Source organism: Pogona vitticeps, chromosome 2 (assembly GCF_051106095.1).
Source record: "Pogona vitticeps strain Pit_001003342236 chromosome 2, PviZW2.1, whole genome shotgun sequence".
Taxonomy (NCBI): domain Eukaryota; kingdom Metazoa; phylum Chordata; class Lepidosauria; order Squamata; family Agamidae; genus Pogona; species Pogona vitticeps.
This window is the reverse complement of record NC_135784.1, coordinates 111,205,803-111,231,284: the sequence shown is the minus strand read 5'-3', so window position 1 is coordinate 111,231,284 and position 25,482 is coordinate 111,205,803. Positions and strand designations below refer to the sequence as shown.

At 41.2% G+C, this 25,482-nt stretch overlaps 1 protein-coding gene across 1 annotated transcript in view; it reads left to right on the top strand.

Annotated features, from left to right (window-relative positions):
• ERGIC1 (endoplasmic reticulum-golgi intermediate compartment 1) overlaps positions 1 to 25,482 on the top strand; it is a 111,125-nt gene that overhangs the window by 71,310 nt on the left and 14,333 nt on the right. Inside the window, exons 4-7 of the mRNA XM_020806859.3 lie at positions 7,646 to 7,740; positions 9,531 to 9,655; positions 17,949 to 18,053; positions 24,255 to 24,315. Of these exons, the coding sequence (XP_020662518.1) occupies positions 7,646 to 7,740; positions 9,531 to 9,655; positions 17,949 to 18,053; positions 24,255 to 24,315 (386 nt within the window). The remainder of the gene's footprint in view (positions 1 to 7,645; positions 7,741 to 9,530; positions 9,656 to 17,948; positions 18,054 to 24,254; positions 24,316 to 25,482) is intronic.

The window sequence follows — 25,482 nt, the reverse complement described above, 5'->3', positions numbered from 1 at the left end:
TGGGTGCAGATAGGCACATTGCTAATCAGGAATAATGCTGCTCCTGGCTGAGGTCACTCTTGGGTGCTGGGAGGAACATATTACTTAATCTCAAAGACTACATAATCAGCCGGTGATAAACTGTGGGGAAGGCTTACTTATATGCCTATCAGGAAGGAACAGTTGTATTGAAGGATCATTTAACGAGGTCATCCATGAGTAGGCATGTTCCTCCGCTCTGTGTCATGTTTATTAATCACTTGAAAAATATGTTGAACAATGCTTACCAATAACTCTTCGGGCAAAGTTCAAAGGGGTAAGCTGAACAAGAGAGGCACTGTTGCTTTGAAATGAGCCCTGCCTGACCTTATCAGACTCCCAGTGACTGTTACCACATACAGTAAATTAGCAGTATGCAGTGTTGTGAAAGAATAGCAAATTTTGTCAAGAAAGACAGACACAGACTTATACTGCATTAGTAAATACCAGTTCAACCGGTGCAGAAATGTCATACGTTCGATTATATCTGATACTTTAGCTACTAAACACACACAGTAAAAGGCAGTATCAAACATATTCTGCTGTGTAGTAGAAATAAGACACCACATTTAGTGCATTACAAAGAAGTAAATAGATAGTAATGTACGTATAATATTACAAAACCTAGTAACAGACACAATATGAATGATAGGAATTCTGATGGTACTCAGTTCCAGGTGAACAGTGTTCTTCAGATGTTTAACTGATCCAAAAGGAAAATAAAGTATTACATTCTCTTTCCAAGTATGTGTATTTCTTTTGCCCCAAGAAGCTTGTGAGGCGTTCTTGTTAGAGAGCAAGAAGATAAGAAGCCAAGGACTTGGAATTAGAAGTAAGGCTCTCCCAATATGCAGGCAATGGTGGGGCTCACTACTCCCTTTTTCTTCCCCAGTTTCTTCTGTTGCAAGCTCCATTGTAAATGTACTTCAGTGGGTCCCATTTGAGGGTTTAGCAATAAAGGATCTTCTACTTCAGTATGGGGTGTAATACAGTACTAGGGTGGCCAGTGCTCCTTCACTGAAAGAGGGACATCACCAAAAAGGAGCACAGGGAGGACAAGGAACATGAAACAGGAGAGCACTCTTCACAACAAAGGAGGACATTTTACATTTAGTTTGCATATGCTAATTTAAACTTCTGTATGCAGATATAATCACAATTAGACAGTATTTCTATAATTTAAGTAGAAATACACTACTGCTCACCATATTGCACAAGATGGTATATCTAGACAGCCACCTTGGGACACAGCATTGGAAGAAAGATGGGACATAAATTCAACAAATAAATAAGGCATAGTGTTTAATAACTCTCTCAAATGCCTCGTGCTTTGTATTTTCTGCAGTTTACTGAAAATGGGTATATATACCATGTCTCCCCAAAAATAAGACAGGGTCTTATATTAATTTTTGCTCCAAAAAACACATTAGGGCTTATTTTCTGGGGATTTTTTAAAAATGTACAACAATCTACATTTATCCAAATACAGTCATGTCATCTTCTTCTGGTTGCTGCACAATGGTGGAGGGAGGGGTTTCACTTCACTGGGGCTTATTTTGGGGCTAGGGCTTATATTACGAGCATCCTGAAAAATCATACTAGAGCTTATTTTCAGGGATACAGGGCAGAAAGAAAATAAATAGAGGTCATTGGAGTTTTGTTGAAATATCTAGCTAGGTAACAGTCAATTACTTCAGAGGAATGGCCTGAAAATTACTTTCAGAATGCCCACTTCTGGGACTGTACTCACATCTGAAGTTCATACAGAACTGCCATGCCTAGTCGTTTCCTTCCTGCTGTTTATCATTAGTTATATGATGTGTGTGAGTTGCATTTTTTTTCTTATAAAATGACCCTCTACCAACCCATTTTACATAGACAGTGACAGAGGGCCGATTAGATGCATTTACAAATCAAAATGTTTACTCGCCCTGCTCAAACAATGAAACTCGGAGTGCAACGAGACAGTCAAGTTATCCCAGGCAGTATGCTTCAAGCCTGGTACAGTGGTGCCTCGCTTGACGCCGTTAATTTGTTCCAGCAAAATCGCTGTGGAGCGAAAACGTCATCAAACAAAATAAAAAAAAAAACCATTGAAACGCATTGAAAACCGTTCAATGCGTTCCAATGGGCTGAATACTTGCTCGTCCAGCAAAGATCCTCCATATGGCGGCCATTTTCGGTGTCTGTAAAGTGAGGAATCTGTCCTAGAAAACAGCGGTGGCCATTTTCTTCAGCCGGTGGCCATTTTGATACCTGACAATCAGCTGTTTGCTGATCATCGTAAAGCGAAAATCAGTTCCCGAAACAGGGAACCGATCATCGCACAGGGAAAAAAACCCATTTAAAACATCGTTTTGCGATCGCAAAAGCGATCGCAAAAATGTCAACGTAAAGCGGATTTGTTGTAGAGCGGGGTAATCATCCAGCAGGGCACGACTGTATTTAGAGCAATCCTCGCATTCACATTTGAACATCATGTGGGTTCGGGACACAAACTACATTGTACTTAAAAGCAACCCAATTTAGTCTTTCTCCTCTGTCCACCTCCGTGTCCCCACATCCTTTCCTCTCCCCGCATCCATGGGGAAGTGAGAGAAAGCTGGATTTTTAAAATAAATTGTTGAGAAGTAGCATAAGGTTGAGTTGGTGTGCTACCCAAGTGACAGGAGACGGCCACCGTTGTTACTTTAGTTTGATACCAGTCATCACAAATGGGAGAAACTGAACTCAAACTGAGTTATTCTACTCACACTGAAAAGGCAGTGCCACCTCATACTATTGCAAAAAGGTGTGGCTGGCCATGGAAAAAAGGTGTGCTGGTTCACAATTGCCAATACATCATGTAGTGTATTTGCCAGAAAACAGAATGAATCTGACCATGCCAAAAGCAGTTTAAAATACGAGATAAATTACTGTCTGATTGCACCCTTACTGAGGTCTAGGGTGGCCACTTATGTATTACCTGACCCTAATAAACAAATCCATTAATTCATTCACTTATGTGTCACCAAAAAGGAAGATAGTTGTTCAGATGGAGGATTGTGTTCCCAAAAGGAGGACATGCAGTCATGTGAAAAAGAAAGTATGCCCTCTTTGAATTCTATGATTTTACGTATCAGGATATAATACAAATCATCTGGTCCTTAGCAGGTCTGAAAGCTAGGTAACTGCAACCTCAGATGAACAATAACACGTGATAACCCTGTGCCATGATTTATTTTACAGAAATAAAGACAAAATGGAGAAGCTGTGTGTGGAAAAACTAAGAACATCTTATGATTCAATAGCTTGTAGAACCACCTTTAGCAGCAATAACTTGAATTGGGTTTTGTTGTTGTTGTTTTGTATGACTTTATCAGTCTCTCACATTGTTGTGGAGGCTTTCTGGCCCACTCTTCTTTACAACTTTGCTTTAGTTCACTGAGGTTTGTGAGCATTTGTTTATATGCACTGCTATCTTAAGTCTCACCACAGCATTTCAGTTGGGTTGAGGTCTGGACTTTGACTGGGCCATTGCAATACCTTGATTCTTTTCTTTTTCAGCCATTCTATTGTAGATTTGCCTGTTGCATGACCCAGTTTCAGCCGAGCTTTAGCTGTTGGACAGATGGCCTCACATTTGACTCTAGAATACTTTGGTATACAGAGGAGTTCATGGTCGACGCAATGACTACAAGGTGCCGAGGTCCTTGGGCTACAAAACAAGCCCAAATCATCACCCCTCCACCACCATGCTTGGCAGTTGGTATGAGATGTTTGTAGTGATGTGCTGTTTGGTTTTTGCCAAATGTGGGACTGTGCATTATGGCCAGACATCTCCACTTTGGTCTCATCTGTCCAAAGGACATTGTTCCAGAAGTCTTGTGGCTTGTTCAGATGCAACTTTGTAAACCTAAGCTGTGCTACCATGTTCTTTTTAGAAGGAAGAGTTCTCCTGGCAACTCTTCCAAACAAACCATACTTGTTCACTCTTTTCCTAATTGTACTGTCATGAACTTTAACATTTAACATGCTAACTGAGGCCTGTAGAGTCTGATATGTAACTCTTGGGTTTTTTGCAATTTCTCTGAGCATTGCACAGTCTGACCTTGGGGTGAATTTGCCTGGACGCATGCTCCTGGGAAGTTTGCCAACTGTCTTGAATATTTTTTTTACTTGTGAATAATCTTCCTCACTGTATAATGATGGCCTTGAAATTGATTGGAAATGGCCTTATAACTTTTCTCAGATTGATGGGCATCAACAGTTATTTTTTACAATCATTGCTGATATGTTTCCTCCTTGGAATTGTCTCAACACACACCTGCTCCAAATCAGCAAACTGCTAAAACTTCAGTTTTTATAGATGTGGTCATAATTGCTGATGATCAGTTACTCAAAGGCATTTGGTTAGCAGCAACTGGCTGCTGCTTAGCCTCTTAATTCCTATGGAAGTAATAAGGGTGTACTTTTTCACACCTGGCTTCTCCATTTTGGCTTTATTTTTGTAAAATAAATTATATCATGGTGCAATATGTGTGAAAAATTGCTAGAGGAGTCTGAGATTCTTCCAAACCACTACCCTTTCGTAAAATTATACTGGCCATTGCCTGCCACCCTGTGTCCCAAACTGGTGATTTTATTGGAGGTGGGGTAGTGTTCTGTTTTCTTTTAATATGTTTTATATATTTTTAATATTTTTAGCTGTATGTTTTATAATATTTTGTAAGCTGCCCGGAGTAGTGGCATTCTCACTAAATGGGCAGGGTATAAATTTAAATAAGTAAATAAATAAACAATTTCTTCCTGACAATTGAGTACAGTATTCCTTGGATCAGAGAGCAGATATTTTATGTACCTTCTCTCATCAACAGCTTCTTCATGGTAATTATAAGGTGGGAAAACGATGTGATAACTCACTATGCTTCTCAGAGTCTCCCCCCCCCGCCGCCATATTCCCCCCACTTTCCTACATGGGTCTGGAAAAGCAGGATTCATTTAAAGAGAGAATTAATTTCCTCTCTGTTAATTATAATTAAAGAAGCTTGAAAATTGTTTTCATATGGCTGTTGTGTGACAGATCCTTCTGTTAGAAGCGGAAAGTGTTATCAGAAATGAATGTGTAAGGAACAGAGAAAAAAAAGTCAACAATGTCAGAGGATGTGAAAAAGATATCATTGTCCTGAGAAAGAGAGAGAGAGAGCGCAATCAGCAGAAGTGAAATGGGGAAAGAATTGCTCGGGAAAAAGTGTGACCAGGATGAATGTGATGGGAACTAAGATCAGTCACTCAGATCTTTACTCATATGCTAATTGTTTTGTGTGTGTAATATTCTATACCTGGTAGATTACAACTTGGTTTGATATATTACAAGGTTCTACATTTTGTAATTTTTATAAGCCTCAGAATATTATGTTTAACTCCAAAGGTTGGCAAATCATATCATTTATATCATGCAATTGTATTTGTAGTCTCATATAGTCAGTATGGATTCCCAGTGTAGTGTAGTGGATAGAGTGACATATTAGGATTCTGGAGAATAGGATTTGAATCCCCGCTTGGCCATGGAAACTCACTTGGGGAATAGAACCCACTTACCTCAAAAGCCTTATAAGTCACTTCTGACTTGACAGCACAGAACACACACATATAGTTAATGTATCTATTAGTGTGGTCTAGGTATTTATGAACTTGCCATTTATATTATTAACCAGGCAATTTGTATTTTGAAATAAAAACAACAAATATTCAAAGTAGATTTGAACATCGTGTTAGCTGCATATCTTGCAACATGCCAAAACCCTACTTCTTGGCCAAGGTGGTACATGGTTTAGCATTTAATTTTGGGAATATTGGGAAGTCACATTAGCCCTGTTCATATAGCTAGTGTGAAGCTACAAAGTTATGAATAGGTGGGACATGACTGTCTTCGCCACATAAGTTAATGTGGTTTGTCGGTACACTTCTACCTTCAACAATGCTGCGGTTAGGGGTGCTGGACTCCCCGGTGTTGTTCAAAATCCATGTATAACTCTTATGTTGCTCAAAATGTAACTAGAAAGCATAAACAGAGGGGGGGGGGAGAGAGAACAGTTCTCTCTATCAGGGTTCTCTTCCATAGAGATAATCCTTTCCATACAGTACTGTGTGTCATGAGCCTTAAAGGTTGTTATGGTGTTCTGATCTAGAGGCTGAATTAGAGATGTTGTGTTTGGGTGCTGCCTTTAGGGTTTAACTTACAGGGTTCTGGGTGACCAGGCACAGTATTTATTGAATATTTATTTAATGAATATTTCTTCATTTATTTATTTATTTATCAGAATATTTATTTATTTTCCAACTCATGCAATTCAAGGAAGAAGTGTAGTTGTTTCTGTTCTCTAAGATCATGTGGCGTGGTGATAGATCATCCTGCATCATCCTCTCCTTTGTCATTCCTTTTCAGATGTGCCAAGTGCTACTTTGGAAATGTTTGGGAGTACATTTTCCACTCACAATAAAGGGCCAAAATGCAGCCTCCAGCCCCCTGCTCCCCCCCAAAAAAAAGTTTTGAAAAGAAACCAGGGCTCAAGATGTCCTCTTGTGCTCTCTGTGCTTTTTAGATACTTTAAAAAACTCAATTGTTTAGAAAGGAAGAAATAGTGTAGGAGAATGGGTGCAGGTAGAGCCCTCCAAGGTTTGTGGACCTCTGGAGATTGCCCACTCCTGGTTTAAAGGGTTGCCTTTTTTCCTTCTGTAAAATTAATGAATTGCTTGCTATCTTGTTGGTTCTGACCTCTGATGATTTTTAATAGATTTTCCTAGGTATAGAGTTCTCAGAAGTAGTTTATCATTGCCTTATACTAGGTGCACTCTGGAGCTATGCAGCTTGCCGGAGGTCACACAGCCTGGCTCTTTGCTTGGAACGCACAGTGGAGAACTGAACTCTCATCTTTTGGCTTCACATCCAGGTTCTCCAACTCTATGAACTATCCCACCAGTAAAATGGGCTGCCTGGAAACCCACAAGAAGTCTCAAAAAATAATGCTAAAAGTGGTGTTGATGAGGTTGTGCAGTGGGCATTTTGCAAGATTTATATGAAAGTCATACGAAGTCACTACTTTAAATGTAATTTTAAAAAGCAAGCCAAGAAAAGAGTGCCGTTTCAACCTCCTCATTCGGTCTGAATGTTTAATCTGATGCTAAAGTCGTAAAATTGAATTTATGTCTATTTACTGTGTGCTCTAAGTTTAGACTCTGAAGATATATATTTTACTTATTGTTTCATTTATACAGTAGCCAATTTTACAAGAGTTAGTAGGATGTTTCTATGATCGTGGTTTCTGGTGCTTGTTTCATGCTTGTTCACTTCTCAGTTTTAATGACATGAAGATAATATTTGAAAGCACAATTAGCTCTACACTTCTGTATTATGAGTCTCTTGCAGAGAAGACTTCATTAGCTTTTTCTGAAGAATTATTTCATTCTTCTGCCCTGTGAAGCCTGTGTGAGCAACAATGTAGGAAGTTTCCCAGTTTTCTTATCTTTTTCTGGAAGTTTCCTTGTTCCACTTCTCTCTCTCTTTCTCTCTCTCTGTGTCTCTCTCTCTCAAATAATGGTGCTTTTCATACCAAAGTGAAGACATATTTCTTCCTCCCCCCTGCAGTGTGAATGAGCTGTACGTGGACGATCCAGACAAAGACAGCGGTGGCAAAATAGAAGTCAATTTGAACATCAGCTTGCCAAATCTGCACTGTGAATGTAGGTATTTCTTTTTGGGACTGATTTGGCAATGGTGGTTGAGTAACTGCTACGTTAGTGTTTCAAATTCAGATTGCTATGAGTAATGTCCATTCTTTTCTAGGAAAAATGAAGATGTCTGTTTAGAGTGCATTCTTGCTGCTATTATGAATGGTCTCTTTCTGCTATTGCAAAACATTTATTTAACAGTGGCATGTTAGGCATTGTAGTGATGTGGCCCCTAATAAAAGAAAAGCATTTGCGAAACAGTCTTCTTCCGGGGTGGGAGGTGGGGGGGGGGTCTCACCTGGTCTGTACTCTCTCTAGCAGTAAGCAAATTTCTCAGTTTCTGATTGTATTTTTTATTTTCACAGGACCTTTTAAAGTACAGTGGTGCCTCGCATTACGATGTTAATTCGTTCCAGCAAAATCGCTGTAGAACGAAAACATTGTAAAGCGAAATTAGAAAGCCCATAGAAACGCATTAAAACCCGATTAATGTGTTCCTATGGGCTTGAAACTCACCATCCAGCAAAGATCCTCCATAGTGCGGCCATTTTTGCTGCCCGTGCAGCGAGGAATCCGTCCCAGAAAACAGTGGGTGGCCATTTTGAAACCGCCGATCAGCTGTAGGAAAATCGTTGTTTTGCGAGAATCAGTTCCCGAAGCAGGGAACCAATCATCGCAAAGCGAAATTCCCCCATAGGAAACATTGTTATGCGATTTCGTCGTAAAACGGAGCGCTCGTCTTGCGAGGCACCACTGTATAAGTGCCTGTCCTTCTTAAGCTGCTGCTGTGGTACCTGTTTTTGGCTGTTTTATTCTTTGCTGTTGATGTTAATTTATGTCTTCATTGATTAAATAGTTTTCAAAGTGATAGCAATTGTTTAAATCAATCTGAGGATTTTTAAAAAACTGAAAATGCTGGAAATATAAAATGTGCAAATAAAATGACTACCATTAGTCAGGTGCTGTAAGTTTCAAGCTTTGGAGCTTAGAAGAGACTCCTTTTGTCCTTTGCTATGAGAATTGTTACCCACATTCTGGAATGAGTTCTCTACATTCCGTAGTGGAGACAAAGAAAAGTCAACATACCTTAATTCCACTTTAAAAGTTCAGAAAAACTTGCAGGTAAATAATCAAATAAATGATTCTTTCTGATTAGCCTAACTCCTGTTTTAATTCAGTTGCTGCTGCTCTTGCTATGTGCTGTCAAGTCACTTTGGATTTATGGCAACCCTGTGAAGTTGGGAGCAACCATGTCCAGTTACTTATCTGCCATCAAAATTCAATTACTTGGTTTTTTATTAAAAAAGAAAAAAAAGATGTATAATCCTTGCACACAGTCTGAAAAGAAAAGTTGACGCTACCTTTATTAGACCACTAACCTTTCATAAACAGACAAGCTTTTTGAGTCCTGCAGGAAATTTTAGTAGTTTAATGAAGTTACTGTGATTTCACAGTGTGGTGTAGTGGATAGAATGATGGACCAGGACTCAGAAGACGTGGATTTAAATTCCCTGCCCAGCCATGGAAACTCGGAAGTGGGGTAGAACTGGCAGAACTACTCCTTAAGTATCTTTCTTCAAAAACCCTTTTAGGGTTGTTCTAAGTCGGTTCTGTCTTTACAGCATATAACACACATAAGAAAAGTATCACCCATGCTGTTTTTAGATTATAGTTTATCTTAAGGGGGAAAACAATCTACAAAATCTTACTTGAGATGGAATTCTATATGTTGCCTCCTTCTTTTAGATAACTTTTTAAACACACATTCTCTTTCCCATTTCTCCTGATCCCTAAACTTGCAGTGATTGGACTAGACATTCAAGATGAAATGGGAAGGCATGAAGTTGGCCATATTGACAACTCGATGAAAATTCCTCTGAATAATGGAGATGGATGCAGGTTTGAGGGCCACTTCAGCATCAATAAGGCAAGTTGGAGTAATGATCTGCCTCCAGAGGAAATACAGAATGGTGATATTTTTATGAGAAACTGTTTAGCATCTGTTCAGTGTTAGAGCTTTGGATGTAATCTCCTCCCCTTTTTTTTTTACTATTGTTGAGCTTGGCGTTTTTTCTGTTTTGTTTTGTTTTACTTGTTTGAACAACAGTTCCCAGAATCCTACAGCCATAATGTTCAGTGGCGGTGCTGAATCAGGGATTCTGAAAGCTATAATTGAAACCTTAGTAACCTTTCTAAACTCTCCATGCTATAAGGACTCTGCTCAGCCTTTGGCTCTTACACTACTCTTTGAGAGGGAGGGAATAAATTATCAGAAAGAAGAAAACAGAAGAAAATGAGGAGGAGAGGATCTGGTTTCAGAATGAGAAGGCAGATTTGGTGTTCAGGGTATAGAACGTCCACTTACTTTGGGAGTAGATAAAGTGTGGCTCCCAAAGCTCACAGCCCCCTCCCAAACTGGGGGGAAAAATGGGAGTGTTGGAGAAAAAAAGTTTATTTCTGCTCCCAGAAGCCTCCAGGAATAAAAGATTTGCTCTGAAACTGTATGGAAGCCTCCTTCCTCCAAATCCACCAAACAAAACTGAAAATAGAATTCTGGAGGCACAATTTTGGAAATCAGGAGTTATTATCTAAATTAACATTTTAGGATCTGCTGAAGCTAGGGGGTGGTCTTGAGTATTGATAATAGGCTGACAGACCCTCCAAAATAGTTACTCAGTCTGGTCTAAAATCATCCCTATGTCAGTTCTTGATCACCCAGATTACATCTCAGGGTATTCCTGAAACAACTGATGTACAGTAGTTTGCTTTTCTTCCTCAATATGAATGCCTCCAATTAGGGCCATACACCTGGAGTTTGTAATGAGAAATCAGAATATTTGTTGGACTGTCAGTTAGATGCAATGATGCAGAAATATGCTGGATTGCCATGGTAATAGATTTTACATTTTGTTGCTTAAAGTGAACTCCTAGGCTGAGAGTTATTTAATTCTAGGGGTAATGGCGCTTGCTGATTCAGAATATGTGCCTGCAGATAAATCTAATTGGGAAGAAATGCTTCACCCTTATCTTCACATGACAAACTGGAGCCCATACTGTCAACCCTCTTCTGCTGGCTTGAAGCACCAGGCTGGTGCCACCTCCTGGGTGGTAAACATTATTATTCTTGTGCTGACTTTCTATGTTTTGCCAACATAGCAAGGAGCAGCACAGGTTGGAAAGGAGGGGCGGGCACGCTAAAATAACAAGAAAATTACTCTGTACTAGAAGGGGGTAAAAGGTTCATATGCAGTAGAGAGGATTTCTGATTCTTGTTTATCCAAATTAATCCCCTCTGCATCCCAGTTATCCTGATGAACTTTTTTTAAAAAGTTCAAGAGTAAATTGGAATGGATTTTGTACAGATAGATTGCAGTATTCATTTTGTTGTTCAAAGTGAATTCCTAGGCTCAGAGTTATTTAATTCTAGGGGTAATTTTTTCTTTGCACCAGGCTTCTTTTATCCTGTGAGCCTGAATTCTTCCCATTCTTGTCCTGTACACACTATTACCTTTCTCTGTACATGGGTGGGTGAGCCATTTCCCCTAGTTCTGTGGGCATATAAGGTCATCATTTAGATCAGGGGTCGTCAAACCCTAGTCCATGGCCTGTTGCCAGTCCGTGGGCTTGCCAGAACTGGACCGCGGATACAGATCTCCACCCCCCCATGCTCACACGGTGGGCGTGTCATGTTCGCATGGAGGGTAACACCCCCACGAGCACGACATGCCCCCTGAGTGCGACATGGCCATCGCCTGAGCGCAGGGGTGCCTCTACCCCCCCCACATGCAGCCTTGCTCCCCCCCAGCCAGTCAACGGCCCAAAAAGGGATAGTCAAAAGGACAACTATAAAAGGGTTACTGTATATTTGTTGTTTTGTATTCATCAGGGTCTCTGGATATGAATACGAAGCAACAGGTATCTGATGATACCTATTCGTTTTCATGTGTGTCCCCATGTCTAGACTACATCCTCTCTTTTGACTAGATGTAGATTGTTGTACATGAAAAAAAAATCCCCTGAAAATAAACCCTAATGTGTTTTTGGAGCAAAAATTAATATAAGACCCTGTCTTATTTTCGAGGAAAAATGGTAGTTCAAACAACCACCACAAAATATTTCTTTTAGAATGGATGTACCTCTTGTGTTAGTAGTTTCACTGTCACCTAGATAATTATGGTCAGTTAAATCTTTGAGTTTGCATACACAGAACACTTATCATGAAGGAAAGAAATTGTAGTTACTGCTGGCGCTATTGCTTCTTTTTCTTTTTTCTTTTGTTCCTCTCCTCTTTCTTGTCCTCTCCTAAGAATCAATTTTAGCATTACTGTAGGGGTATGGTCTCTTCTGCATGAAAATGGGAAATGCTTCTCCTGCCATGCCATCTGCCATTCACAATTTTAATACACAGCTATAATAAAACAATTAACCTATTTCAAACAATGTTTGTATACCTGTTGACTAATGGACTGGGGGGCACATTGTAAACCAACCAGTCTCACCATTTCAATTCAAACCTAAAATGTTAGAAAACTTTGTTAGAAAAGAGTGTTGCAAAGAGGTGGGTCTTTTCAGGAGTAAATATGGTGATGGGAAGAGGAAGTAGCGCTGGGACTGACATATCGTTCTTTTCCTCAGGCTGTACATGCTAAGAGGGTGTGTAAAGGGCGAATCTGAAAACATTTTAAAAAAAATTGGGGGGGGGGCTTATTGAGGAGCCCAGCGTGGCTGCGCGTTCCTTTCTTCTCTCCTCAAGCCTTTTGCCTCTGGCTTATGAGTCACTGCAGCGTAAAGGGCTACAGCCCAGCTCTGCATAAATGTGCCTTCGGTGAGAGCTTCATAGCTGTGCATGACTGCCTGGCTGACAGAGAGAAATGCCCCAGTGTCGAAGAGGAGTGCCTTCACTTCTCATGTCCTGTCATAGCTAAAGCTTTTCTCTCCACAGCAGTGAAAACATAGGCCTGGGGGAGGTCACACAGTGGAAGCTGGTGTGTGTCTTGCATTGGGCAATCTGGGTGTGTAAGGCAGCCTCTGACTCCACAGGGCGTGGGGGGAGAGGGGGAGGGAATGCGTTGTTTGCCACTGGCATAGTAAGGAATGAATCCACACCTCATTTTTACACCACAGGCTACAAAATTATGCTGCTTCCTCTTCCTTCTAATTCATGCTAGAGCATTCCTAAAAATAACATGCAAGACCCACCCTTACTTGTTATGACATTTAAAAATATATGTCGATGTCTTACTGAGCTGCTCCACACAGAGTGTGATTTCTGCCACCACCGTGGCTGCTTTTTGTATTAGGTTGCGTAGCTGGTGACTAATGGCAAAGCAAGGGTTGGCTGGAGAAGAAGGTAGAAGTCACATTACTCTTAAAGCTTAGGGTTTACTTTAAACTCCTGGTAAGAAAGCAATTTAACCCCTCACAGGCATCCTTTAGTCTCAAGAGACTGTGGTAATGTGCCCTGTATGCAGGACTTGGAACAGCGTCTAGTGTTTTGACGCTGTACGCAAAGCTGGAGTGTCCTCTCCAGGGCACGAAGCCTGGGCAAAATAATATGGAGGATAGGCTGTTACCCAACCAACAAATCCCCCCTCTCTACGTCACTGAAATAGTCCAATGGAAAGGCAAGAGCCAGTACAACTGGTTTCAGTGACATCGCAGGAGTTGACAGAATGACATGAACTGCCTCCAGGACTCCAGCTCCAGATTTTGCCTCAAGGTTAACTCCTGAAGCCTTTTCCATCGGTGGATATAGCCACAAGGCAGTGGAGGTTTGAAGTCAGAGTTTTCCTTCTCCTAGATAGGCTGCCTTCCCAGGCTAATGAGTCCCACCTACCTGGCCTGCTCCCTCATGGCATGGAGGCTGATGGCGGCGCCTCAGTGGGAGTTTGAAGTCAGAGTTTTCCTTCTCCTAGATGGACTGCCTTCCAGGGCTGAACGAGTCCCACTTACCCGGCCTGTTCCCTCACGGCATGGAGGATGATGGTGGTGCCTCAGTGAGGATTTGTAGTCAGAGTTTTCCTTTCCTAAGCACAAGCTGCTGACAAAGTGCTGAATAAAGCTGCCTTTCATCTTCCATTTCTGATGATGGTGTCATGCCTCCAATTTCATATCTTCTTCAGAGTCGTTGTAACTTGTGGTCACTGGTGATCCTTCCCCGCTGCCTATTTCAGTCCCCAAACTATTAGAATACTTCACCTGATGTTTTGTTGGAGGAAAGCTCTTCTGCTTTTTGCACTTTTTGGTTTTCAGAAGTTACCACTTCATTGCAGAAGTTTTTGGCACTTCTGCAATGAAATCAGACTGTTAAAGCAGCCCTTTAGGATCCTAAAAACAAAGGTATATTTTAGGATGCCCAATAGGATGTTTCAGGAAACCTACAAGCAGATTTTAAAAAGGAGTACCTGGAAGAAAACTTTCCTCAATCACCTCTATGTTGGAAGTATCCTGCTCAGTCCAGTGAAATAGATTTGACTTCCTCACCCCAGTTGTTTTGTTGGAGGAAAGGTCTTCTGTCTTTTCCACTTTTTGGTTTTCAGTTGTTGTTGCCAAGCTGCTTTCCTCTGTTGAGGACATGATGACTCTACCTAAAGTCTCTGCTGGAGACTTTATCAAGTTGACAAAAAGTGACATCACAAAGTGTGGTCAAGGTATTGTTACCCGGTGTGGGGTGTCATTCCCAGGGTTGCTAAGCCACATAGGTGTTGTAGAGTACCTGTGCAAACATCAGTCCTGTTCATGGGAGGCAATAGGGCTGCAGCTTTAATGAAAAACTGGGGAACAAACCTTTTCAAGGGACCCATTGGCGTAACTGGGCATCTGATCTTCCATATGTTGCCTAGCGCTGGTAATACTGCATAAAAGGCTGTATGGCACAGATAAGAAGCCTGATGTCTCTTTCATGTTTGAGGCTACAGTAAGAACAGGCCTGAGGCAGTTTGGGGGAACTATGAAAGTCTTAATGGAAACCTCTGTAGAGCACTATGTTGGGAACTAGGCCAGCTGGAATTCTGGAAGCTTTAGTCAAAAAATCTAAACAGATTTTAGTACATCTGCTCCTCAATAAGCTGACAAGGTCTGCAGCAATAGACATTAATAGCTAGGTAACCCCCACGATTGGAACTTTTTAAGCTCCATCTGAACCTGTAAAGCATCATGAGACAGTAGCTTGCCTAAGGCTAAGCAGCCTAACTCTTCCACAAGGCATAGTAGGACTCCTGGCTCCTCAGGGAATTGTCACTTTCTTTGGTTCGTGCTATTAAAGGGCAGTGTTCTCTTTATAGAGAATGCGTAGCTGAATTATAATAGAAATAGAAAAGAGTGATCTATTCTGATACCTTTCCTGTTATCTTACTGGTTGGCAGTTGCCATGTGCTTTTTACCTCCATTTTGAACATGAGACTAGTGTTTGTCAGGTTTCAGGGATCTCCTATCTGCCAAGAACAATTCATTTATGTAAATTGTGGACTTGTGTTACCTTTAGTTTGATATGCAGAAGTATAATGAATGCTTTCCTGGCAACAAAATACATTAGTACTCTTATGACCACAGTCAATAGGGGCCACTATTCTAATTCCCCTGTGTCTGAAAAGGTTCTTGAACTTTTCACCCTACCAATGTTGTGGATTCATTCTGATTTAATTGTAGTCTCCATCAGAGACACAATCCTTCAAAGCTGCTGCGTTGGACTGTCCAGTTGCCAATGATTATACAGAAACCTGCCGTCTGGTTTCTTATCATGATGCTGTAACAGAAGCTTCTGCTGTTTCTGAGGACATCCCTGAAAACCATTGAGGATGACAGGTGGAGTCAATAATTGCCACACAATTAGACATGTTATTTCCCTCAAATAGGCTTGCTATTCGCGAGTTGCTATTTTGTGTCAAAGAAGAACTTTTCCAGTTTCCTGGGCTTTCAAGGGGGAAGTGGAAAGACCTTGGGAAGAACATAGGCCTCAAGGAACCATTTGCTTAAAACAGCAGCCTAGTCGGGTCCTTGTGAGTAGATTAATTCATAGGAGAGCTTGGAAAATATGCTTCTTAGGACCACAATTCCCAGCCGGTGGATTCTGGGAATATTAGTAAAAAAGGGAAAAGGCCACTTCAACCTTTGGGAATGAAAGTGACCAGATTCAAATCTTAAGGGTCGCAAGGATTTCCTTGAGAAAGAGGGTTGTGCCAAGAGTCAGGCTCGGGCCTTCCCTGCTGGCAGGTCAGCTAGTGAGTAAAAGGGCTCTAGCCTTCTGATGGATGCGGCCCATTGCCACAAGTAATCTCTGCCCTTTGATCCACTTTTTGCTTTGTGAACTTTAGGCACACAAAGAATAGCTCTTGGATTGACCAAAATCTGGAGAAGGAAAGGCTGGGGCTGGCTGGACATGAGGCATGCTTAAACATATGGAGTCTAATGTTCTGGACTTAATCTAATATGGTTAAGGAGGAAGACTGCAGAATTTCTTGATCTTACCATCCAGAGAATTAGTTATAGTTTTCGTTGTTGTTAATAATGTATTGTTTTTATTCCACTTTTTAAAATACAGAGCAATACACAACATCATAATGAGCAGTTTCATCAACACATTCTCACAACTAACAAACTGGAGGCAACGAGATATATAAAATAAGATGTGTATTGCATAGGAAAACTGATGGGTTCTCACTATGACCATCACCTACAGTGTAGTTTCTGCTCCATCTTTTATACAATACTACAGTTCCATGGTATGTGAAAAGCCAAACACTAGGAAACTGCCTCCTTTGCCGTGCCTGCTTCATATAATAGTGGTAGAACTGATTTCATTAAAACACTTTGTAATAAAGTTCCAATTGTAACAGAGGCTCGGAATACTTTTGACTGCAGAGTAATTTAGTCACAAATAGCATCAGAACTTAACTGCTCAACACTGTCATGGTGACAGAAGCCTTTAGATGAAATCTCTGTTTTCTTACCCACAATTTATTAATATTCTTGGGAAGCTGCTGCAAATGTTGGAGCCTGGTTGTTATAGTAAAAAGAACAAAAAATTGAAATTGGCTTCGACTCTTGGCCACTTGCCAGGTCACCCAGCTGTACAGCAGGCTCTTACCATCCTCTCCGTCCTCAACCTTGTGATTTGGCCTTTGTGCCCAGCATTGGGTAGCAGCTGCTGCTGCAGTGAAAAGAGTTCCAGCGACTTCTGTGTGTGTACCACGTGGGTTAGTGGGATTCAAGGCCATGGCTGTGTGTACACTGTGTTGGCCAGAGCTTAGACAAATTGTTGTTTTTGACTCCCACAATCCTAACTGGTATGGCCAGTGGTTGTCTTCAATGGAGTATGATGGGACTTAAGAGTTCTAAAATGTAAGCTGTAGGTTTGAAGTAGCAGGCCAAAAGTGTTTTCTTGCAACTTTCACAGATTGAGGTGGTGATATTAAACTGCATGAACGTCAAGAAGAATAAGACCTCTTGAAATGTGGAGTGTTACGAACAACATAGATAATGCCTTAGGGAAGGCCAGTTGTTAAATAGTGTGCTAAATAGGGTTTTATTTCGGGAATTCAACATTGATGAAGCAGAGGTGGGCAACTTGTGGCCCTTCGGATGTCGTCGTGCAACCCCCATAAGGCCTAGTCAGCCTAGCTAAGGAGGATGAATTATGGAAGTCACAGTCCAACAATTTCTAGAGGGCCTCGCATGGCTCAGTCCAACTTCAAAGGAAACCTCCCCAGATCTCACAATGTAAGTCTGGACTATGGACCCATAAATAGGATAATGTGAGTGTGTGCAACCATCGAGTGATACAAATAAATGGTGGGGTAGAAGGAGAGGCCCTGACGAGTTAATGTAGACTCATGCTTGAAAAAAATGTGTGTCACTGTCAGCAGGATATCCTTGGGTGAGAAAGGAAGAGGTTTAAACTCTGAGTGCTCTAGGAGTCTTTTAAAATGTGTAATTTAAATGTACACATCAAGGATAAAAATGTGTGGTGTTTAGATAAGGGTGAGGGATACTGGGGGTTCCAGTCTGACAACATTTGGAGGACCTCACTCTGGCCCTGCTGCCCTCTCTTCCTCAAGGCATCATAATTTTTAAAACCTTTAACTTGAGATATTGGTTGCTGCGAGAGGTAGAACATCAAATGATGACAGTCATTAATCTTACTCTTGCCTTTCCTGTTGTACAGCTCAGTCAGCGTGGATGGCTTTAAGTCTAATGAGTGTTGAACTCTTGCCTGCTTTTAGGTTCCAGGTAATTTTCATGTTTCAACACACAGTGCCACAGCACAACCACAGAATCCAGACATGACTCACATCATCCACAAACTCTCCTTTGGTGACAAGTTACAGGTGAGTCTAAGGACATACAACCCAAGATGATGGAATAAAATCCATGCTTGCTGATATTACTCGTCAAGACATCTTCTGTGTGTCAAGAAATATTGTACAGGGTGACATTTTTGGACTGACACATTATTTTATTATCTAGTGTGTGAGATTAAAGTAGTTTGGAAAACACAACTTTTTGCATTGATGTGTACAACTTTTTGCCTTGATGTGTACAGCCTTTTGCATATTTCATACTGTACATAGGATTGGTGCTTATAACTTATGCATATTGCAAAATGGGAATCTGCTTACATTGATTTCCATAGGCCTGTGAGCTTGGGCAGCACAACTAGTTTAGACTGAACACATTTGTGTGTGTCTCTCTTGTTGTGTCTCTCATGTAGTTGCTTGTAGGACCTTAATATGCAATTAAGTGTGATTTGGAGTGCTGGCTTATAATGGAAAAGAAATAGGTGTGGCTCTAGACAAAAACTAAACAAGCTGTCTCATCCAGACACAAATCATTTTATCAGGACATTTTGTGTTCTGAAAAATGTTCTCAAACATATTAAAATAAAATGTGCTACTGTAAAGGGCTCAGAGCATAGCTTTATTATTCATCAAATAGTTGAAAGGACTTGCATTCAACTAATGAAGAAGACCCTTCATTCATTGAAATTTGCCAATGGAAACTCAGTCGAGTTCTTTGTGCTCTGTAGGTGGCTGGCTATAACATAATTTGGTGCTTTCAGCAAGCTGCAACATGCAAGCTGGCTGATCAGGGATGGGTAACCTTTAGTACTGCAGGTGTTCTGGCCTAGAGTTCATATTGGCATGGCCAGTGGTAAGGAATTGTAGAAGTTGTGTTCCAAAAGGTTTGGAGGGGCAGATATACCTACATGCTGTAGGTAGTAGACAGAGATGCATTGGAAATACAGTATATCAGAGAAGTGAGTACACCCCCTTACATTTCATAAATATTTTAGTATATCTTTCCATGTGACAACACTTAAGAAATGACATTTCTCCACAATGTAAAGCTGTGAGTATACAGCTTGTATAAGAGTGTAAATGTGTTGTCCTAAGTACACCCCTAAGTGTCAATGTCCAAAGTGGGCACAAAGGGTCAATATTTTGTGTGGCCACCATTATTTTCTGGCACTGCCTTAACCCTCTTGGGCACAGAGTTCACCAGAGCTTCACAGGTTGCCACTGGAGTCCTCTTCCACTCCTCCATTATGACATCACAGAGTTGGTGGATGTTAGAGGCCTTGAGCACCTCCACCTTCCATTTCAGGTTGCCCCACAGATGGTCAATAGGGTTTAAGTCTGGAGGCACACTTGGCCAGTCCATCCCCTTTACCCTCAGCTTCTTTAGCAAGGCAGTGGCCATTTTGGAGGTGTGTTTGGGGTCGTGATCATGTTGCAATACTGCCCTGCGGCCCAGTCTCCGAAGGGAGGGGTTCATGCTCTGCTTCAGTATGTTACAGTACATGTTGGCAATCCTGGTTCCCTCAATGAACTGTAGCTCCCCAGTGCCGGCAGCACTCATGCAGCCCCAGACCATGACATTCCCACCACCATGCTTGACTGTAGGCACGACACACTTGTCTTTGTACTTCCTCACCTGGTTACTTGACACCATCTGAACCAAATAAGTTTATCTTAGTCTCACCGGACCACAGGACATGGTTCCAAAAATCCATATCTTTAGTCTGTTTGTCTGCAGCAAATTATATGTGAGCTTTCTTGTGTGGGCTTTCTTTAGAAGAGGCTTCCTTCTGGGACAACAGCCCTGGAGACCAATTTGATGCAGTGTGCGGTGTATTATCTGAGCACTGACAAGCTGACCCCCCACCCCTACAACCTTTGCAGCAGTGCTGGGAGCACTCATATGTCTATTTCCCAAAGTCAGCCTCTGGATATGATGCTGAGCACGGGCACTCAACTTCTTTGTTCGGCCATGGTGAGGCCTGTTCTGAGTGGAACCTCTCCTGTTAAACTGCTGTATGGCCATCATGCTGCAGCTCAGTGTCAGAGTTTTGGCAATCTTATAGCCTAGGCCATCTTTATGTACAGCAACAATTTGTGTTTTCAGATCCTCAGATAGTTCATGACCATGAGGTGCCATGTGGAACTTCCAGTGACCCGTCTGAGAGAGTGAGAGTGATAACACCTGCTCCCCCTTCGCACCTGAGAGGGAAAACGGCTACTTGGGCCCAATTTGGACATTGTCAGGGGTGTACTCACTTTTGTTGCCAGCAATTTAGACATTAATGGCTGTGTGTTACGTTATTTTGAGGGGACAGCATATTTACACTGTTATACAAGTTGTATACTTACTACTTTACATTGCAGCAAAGTGTCATTTCTTCAGTGTTGTCACATGAAAAGATATACTAAAATATTTATGAAATGTGATGGGGTGTACTCACTTCTGTGATATACTGTATATGCGGCCAACCTTATCTTTCAACTTCTTTGCAGGCTTGGGTAATTTCTTGCACTCTTTTGACATGGAGAAGGCTCAGTGGGAGGAAGGGGCGGAGAAATATATACTACTCTGTAAACTGGCACAATGTCAAATATTTTTCTCAAGACTATTGCCCTCCTATCCCAATTTTGGCAGCTCCAAAGTGTTCCTGTCTGAGCACACCTGAACGTGCAGGGCAGAAGATACTGATTGCACCTGTTAGGCAGTATTTGTATCTTTGTGCCACCAGAGAGATTAGTATCGATTGGACATGTGGGCTGGCAGAGAAGATGACTCCCCAGAGTATGTAGAAGAGCTATATTTCAGTCAAAAGCTGGAGGAGCAGCATAGTCTAAAGTCATTGCCGTTGCACCTACTCCTTCAAAGCCTAGATGTTTTCAATAATGAATATATGGATGCCAAAGGGTTCAGTTCTTGTAAGTTTTGTGGATATCTTGGGCTGTAAGACCATGAGTGGGTACTAGAGTAAATCAAACCTGAATTCTCCCTAGAAACAAGAATGGCTGAATAAACGCCATTGAAGTTTGGGCACATCATGAGAAGACAGGACTCAAGGAAAAAGACAGTAGTCCTGGGGAAAATGAAAGGCAGCAGGAAAAGAGGAAGGGAACCACAGCCTTGAGTTTGGGAATTTGGAATACCGGAGCAGGGCTGTTAATAATGAGACTTTTTGGAGGCCACTCATTCATAGGCTCACATAGGTTGACTTTACCCTGTATCAAGTGGCACAGTATCAGTTGACGGTAACTTGAGGGCACATCAAAACAACATGTTTTATTCTGTCACATTCTAGTCCAGCCTTCCTTACTTGCACTAGCTGGGGGGGGTGGCGATTTGTTGTCAAACGTGTGGCAAGCACCAGACTGAAGAAAAAAGTTGTTGTCCTTTTCTGTCCTTGCTCTTCGGGCAAACAAAGACTGGAAAGGTAACTTCGTTCAGCATCTCCTCACTCGAATCAGTGTGGTCTGTGGAATGTTATGTGCTTGTCCTGTAGCTCATGGCCTTTCAAATCATGTTCTATGATGTTATATAATAGCTCCCAGTTTCTCCCTAGGGATGTGGCTCACTGCACTCCACCTCTTTTAACCTACTTTCAGAGACTCTATAATAGAGTGGCAAATGCTTTTTCCCTCCCTCCCTTCTCACCAGACATGCTAGCCATGACTCTTAAACCATAATCTCATAATCTCAACATAGGTATATCATTATACAGTATTTGCTCCTTCTTCCGTATATACATACTTTCAGAAATCTTTTTAATGCCTGTAGCTCAGTCCTTGGATTTTTCTGCCTTTGACTCTAAATTATAGAAAAAAGGAGGGGAAGGCTCTTGAAGGAATTCTGATATAATAAGGATATAAGAGGCTGGCTCAAGAAAACCTCTAGCCAGTGATCCCAGTGCTGCTGACCCCTATTGGCAGCAACTCCTCAGGCAGAGAGATCTTGCCACCACTGACACTTAAAATCATTCTAACTGGAGTAGCTGGGGCTTTTTATATCCACATTACTACTGTGGACCTCCAGCCCCTTTCTCAATGTGCATCCTGGCTTTGATCTGAAAGCCTCTGCAACAGATAGCATTGGGGCTGGTGTGGAGACTTATTTGTGAGGCAAGTCTCATAATTATTGACACTTAGCAAAAAAAAAAAAAATCCACTGAATGTCTCAGGATACAGATGTTGGAGCAAGATAAACCGTGTTATTTCATCTTCCACAAGTTGAGAATTGATAAATCATGTTAACTGCTCACTAAAAACCTGGCCAAGGACATAGCAGAAATATTTCCATAAAATTAGATATCTTAAAACTAAGAAGCTGTCATTGCGTCCCAGTGAAATTCAAATGTAAAGTAATATCATTTCATTTATTTGCATCTTTCATGCTAATCTCTAAGACAGGTTGCATAATAACACCAGTATACTATGACCATTAAAAATTCAGTGGACTTAAAACACTAAAATAGCCAAACATTATTGGAGAACCAGCAAAATTATCCAAACATTTTAAAGATCTGAAAAAGTCTCACCTCAGTCTTCTTTCATGCTTAAGAAGCATATGCTTCCTAGCCATTATGCCATTATGTAATGTTTATACACACCCATGAAACAGATATTGACCTGAATTCATCCCTTCCAAATTGGTTTCAAACAATACCTGCTGCTTGTACACATTCTGACTGTGAATGAAACTGGAATTTCATGTACATATCCACCCTCCCATGCCTGCTCATCTTAGTTGCAGCTGCCTTGGTTTGTTTTTTTCAACATTTTGGGATATTATTGCATTGAAACGAGAGGCTGCTACCACTAGCATGTTGCAGTGGTGAACCTTTTCTTTAGTGAATGCAAGAAGTTGATTTATGACAATCCATACTATTTGTACAAGTTGCCAACAGTCCTCTGTTTGGATTCCCAGCAGTTTTCTGGGTTTCCTAGTCTTTCATGTTATTCACTGCTTCATCTGAGGCCAGGCTGGGGACTGAACCCAGAACCTTCTGCATGGAAGTCTGAGTTGTGGTCTGCATACCATTTTAATTTTGGAGGTGGTGTGGTTGGATCTATTTATACTCATAAACATTAATGACTTCATTGGTACAGGAGGTTTTAGATGGTGTAGTATCGATTCTGGATGAAAGTTGGTGAGATACCATTTTTCCTGAGGTGAGGTAAACGAATAATCTGAATTCTTCACAGGCATCGATGTTGAAGAAGTATCTCCTGAAGAGCCCTCTTTAGTTTCTATTGACTGTATCCTTGAGGCTTGAGAATAGGGGCCTGTCTAATCCCAGCCTTGAAGGAACATTGGTGCACTCTGACTGGTATACGACAATGACGACCAGAGATTTATTCTAGTCTCCTAGTGAACGATGGACTACCTTAACCTCTAGAGCTGAGCTGAGCTCTGTCTGAAAACGCTGCTTCTTAGCAACCTATTCAGATGACCTGTGTGAATGAGGTTGTGCCAAGGACAGAACTGCAGTCGGGGCTCTGCGTAGTCCTCTTATGCTGTGGCACTTAGTACAGGGTGAAGTCTTTTGAGTTGCTAGTAATTTGAAAGCCAGCATGGAAGAACCTAGCTTTTTGATTTTTTTTAGATTTGTTACTCTTGTGTCACTTGTCCATTTGATGTAACTGCACACGTGAGACACAAGTAAGTCAAATTATGGGTTATATGAATCCTGTGGGTAAGAGTAATACTCCCTAGATTTTAGTTTATTTTAAATCATACTGCAGTCTACAGTAGTAAGATTCTTTAATTGATTCTGAGGGCTGACCATATTGGTTTTTTTTATTTATACAGATTTTCAATTATATTGACCAGTGTAAATCTTAGGAAGAGGATGATACTGTTTTTAAATTTGTAAACTGCCCAGAGTAGACCCTTGGTCTAGATGGGCAGGATAAAAATCTAAGAAATAAATAAAAATATTAAATGATAGAATCATATGTTTCTTGCAGTACTAGTACTGAAAGGCTGCAGCTTAAGGAAATTAATTAGTAGGATCAGGTAAATACAGGAAAAGGAAACCTGTTCCCGTATGTGGATGGCTGATAATACCAAAATTAAATTGCAAAACCATAGTAGAGAAGGAATTAATTCCTCTCCTGCTTCCTTGACTCCATCGGTAATGTTGAGGAGTGGAGTGGTTATGCTGGTTTAACTCTGAAGCATGAAAGTACAGTACACATCTTGTGCAAAACTATGTTCTCTGCTATTTCTTTTTCCAGGTCCAGAACATCCATGGAGCATTCAATGCCCTGGAGGGAGCAGACAAGCTCAGCTCAAACCGTATGTATCCTCTGTGATTTCAGGATCCTGTAGTAAGGAATGCTTGCCTTGGAACACTGGTAGAAGCCAATAATTTAGCAGTAGCTGGTAGTATTACTAATAAACTAGGGGGAGGATTTCTGTGACATGTCATTTTTTTCCTACAAACCTATGATTGAGTTTATAGGTAGGTTTGAACATATTTATGAGTAATCTCGTTAGAAAGGCCAGATTACTCATAAACATGTTTGAATTTGCTTATGAGTTCAAATGTAGGTTGCAGAGAAAATGAGGAATGTTGAAGAAATCATCCCCTTGCTAATAACCAATGGTCCCTGGGGGATGTGGACTAGATGTCCTCTTTCTCTGGCTACGAGAGAGGTAGACATAATGATACATAGGTTGATCTTTAGGTTGCTTGTGTGTATTCAAAGCTACAGCAGGCAGTTGATGAGCTCCCTAGCCAAGAATATGTAACTTGAGAACTTGGGGACTTAAAGGGCTGCCTCCTCACATGTGCCCAGTCTTCTGAGGCCTTGTGGAACCTCAGGAGACAATTAGGAAGGGGACCATTTCAGTTGTGGCACCTTGTATTCAGAATACTGTCCCTGTTCAGGTGTGTGAGCACTTGATGCTATTAAACTTACAGTACAGATAAACCTCTTGACTACGGCCTTTATGGTATTCATTGATTTACACTCCCATTGTTTTACTGGTTTTGTTGCCTACTCTACGGCAACTGTGTTTGTTGCTGATGCCTTATTGTACTTGTGTTAACTGATTTTAAAATTGTACTATCTCTTCCTTAGCATCGCGAGTTTGGCAGTGCTTGATCTTTGATGAAAAATTAGGGGTTTAATGGGAAGCAGGTTGTAAATATTTCAAACAATCGGGTGAACACAGAACGGAGCCAGGCCAATGAAAGGCTGAGTTGTATGCTGTTTTAGGAGTTCTGTGTCATGGCCAGGAAATGAGCATTATCCTAGCCAGCATCTTAATTCTTGGTATTTCCTTCCTCTGTATTTATTTCTTGGCTGTTATGTGTTAGAGTAAATTGGAGATGTAGCACCTTTGAGTACTGTGCTTGTTGTGCTACCTCTTCCTTTCCTTCATGGGGAGTGTTTCCTCTCTCAACCAAGGTCCTCTCTCTGCCCTGCAGAAACTTTATTTCCAAGGACATTCTTTATC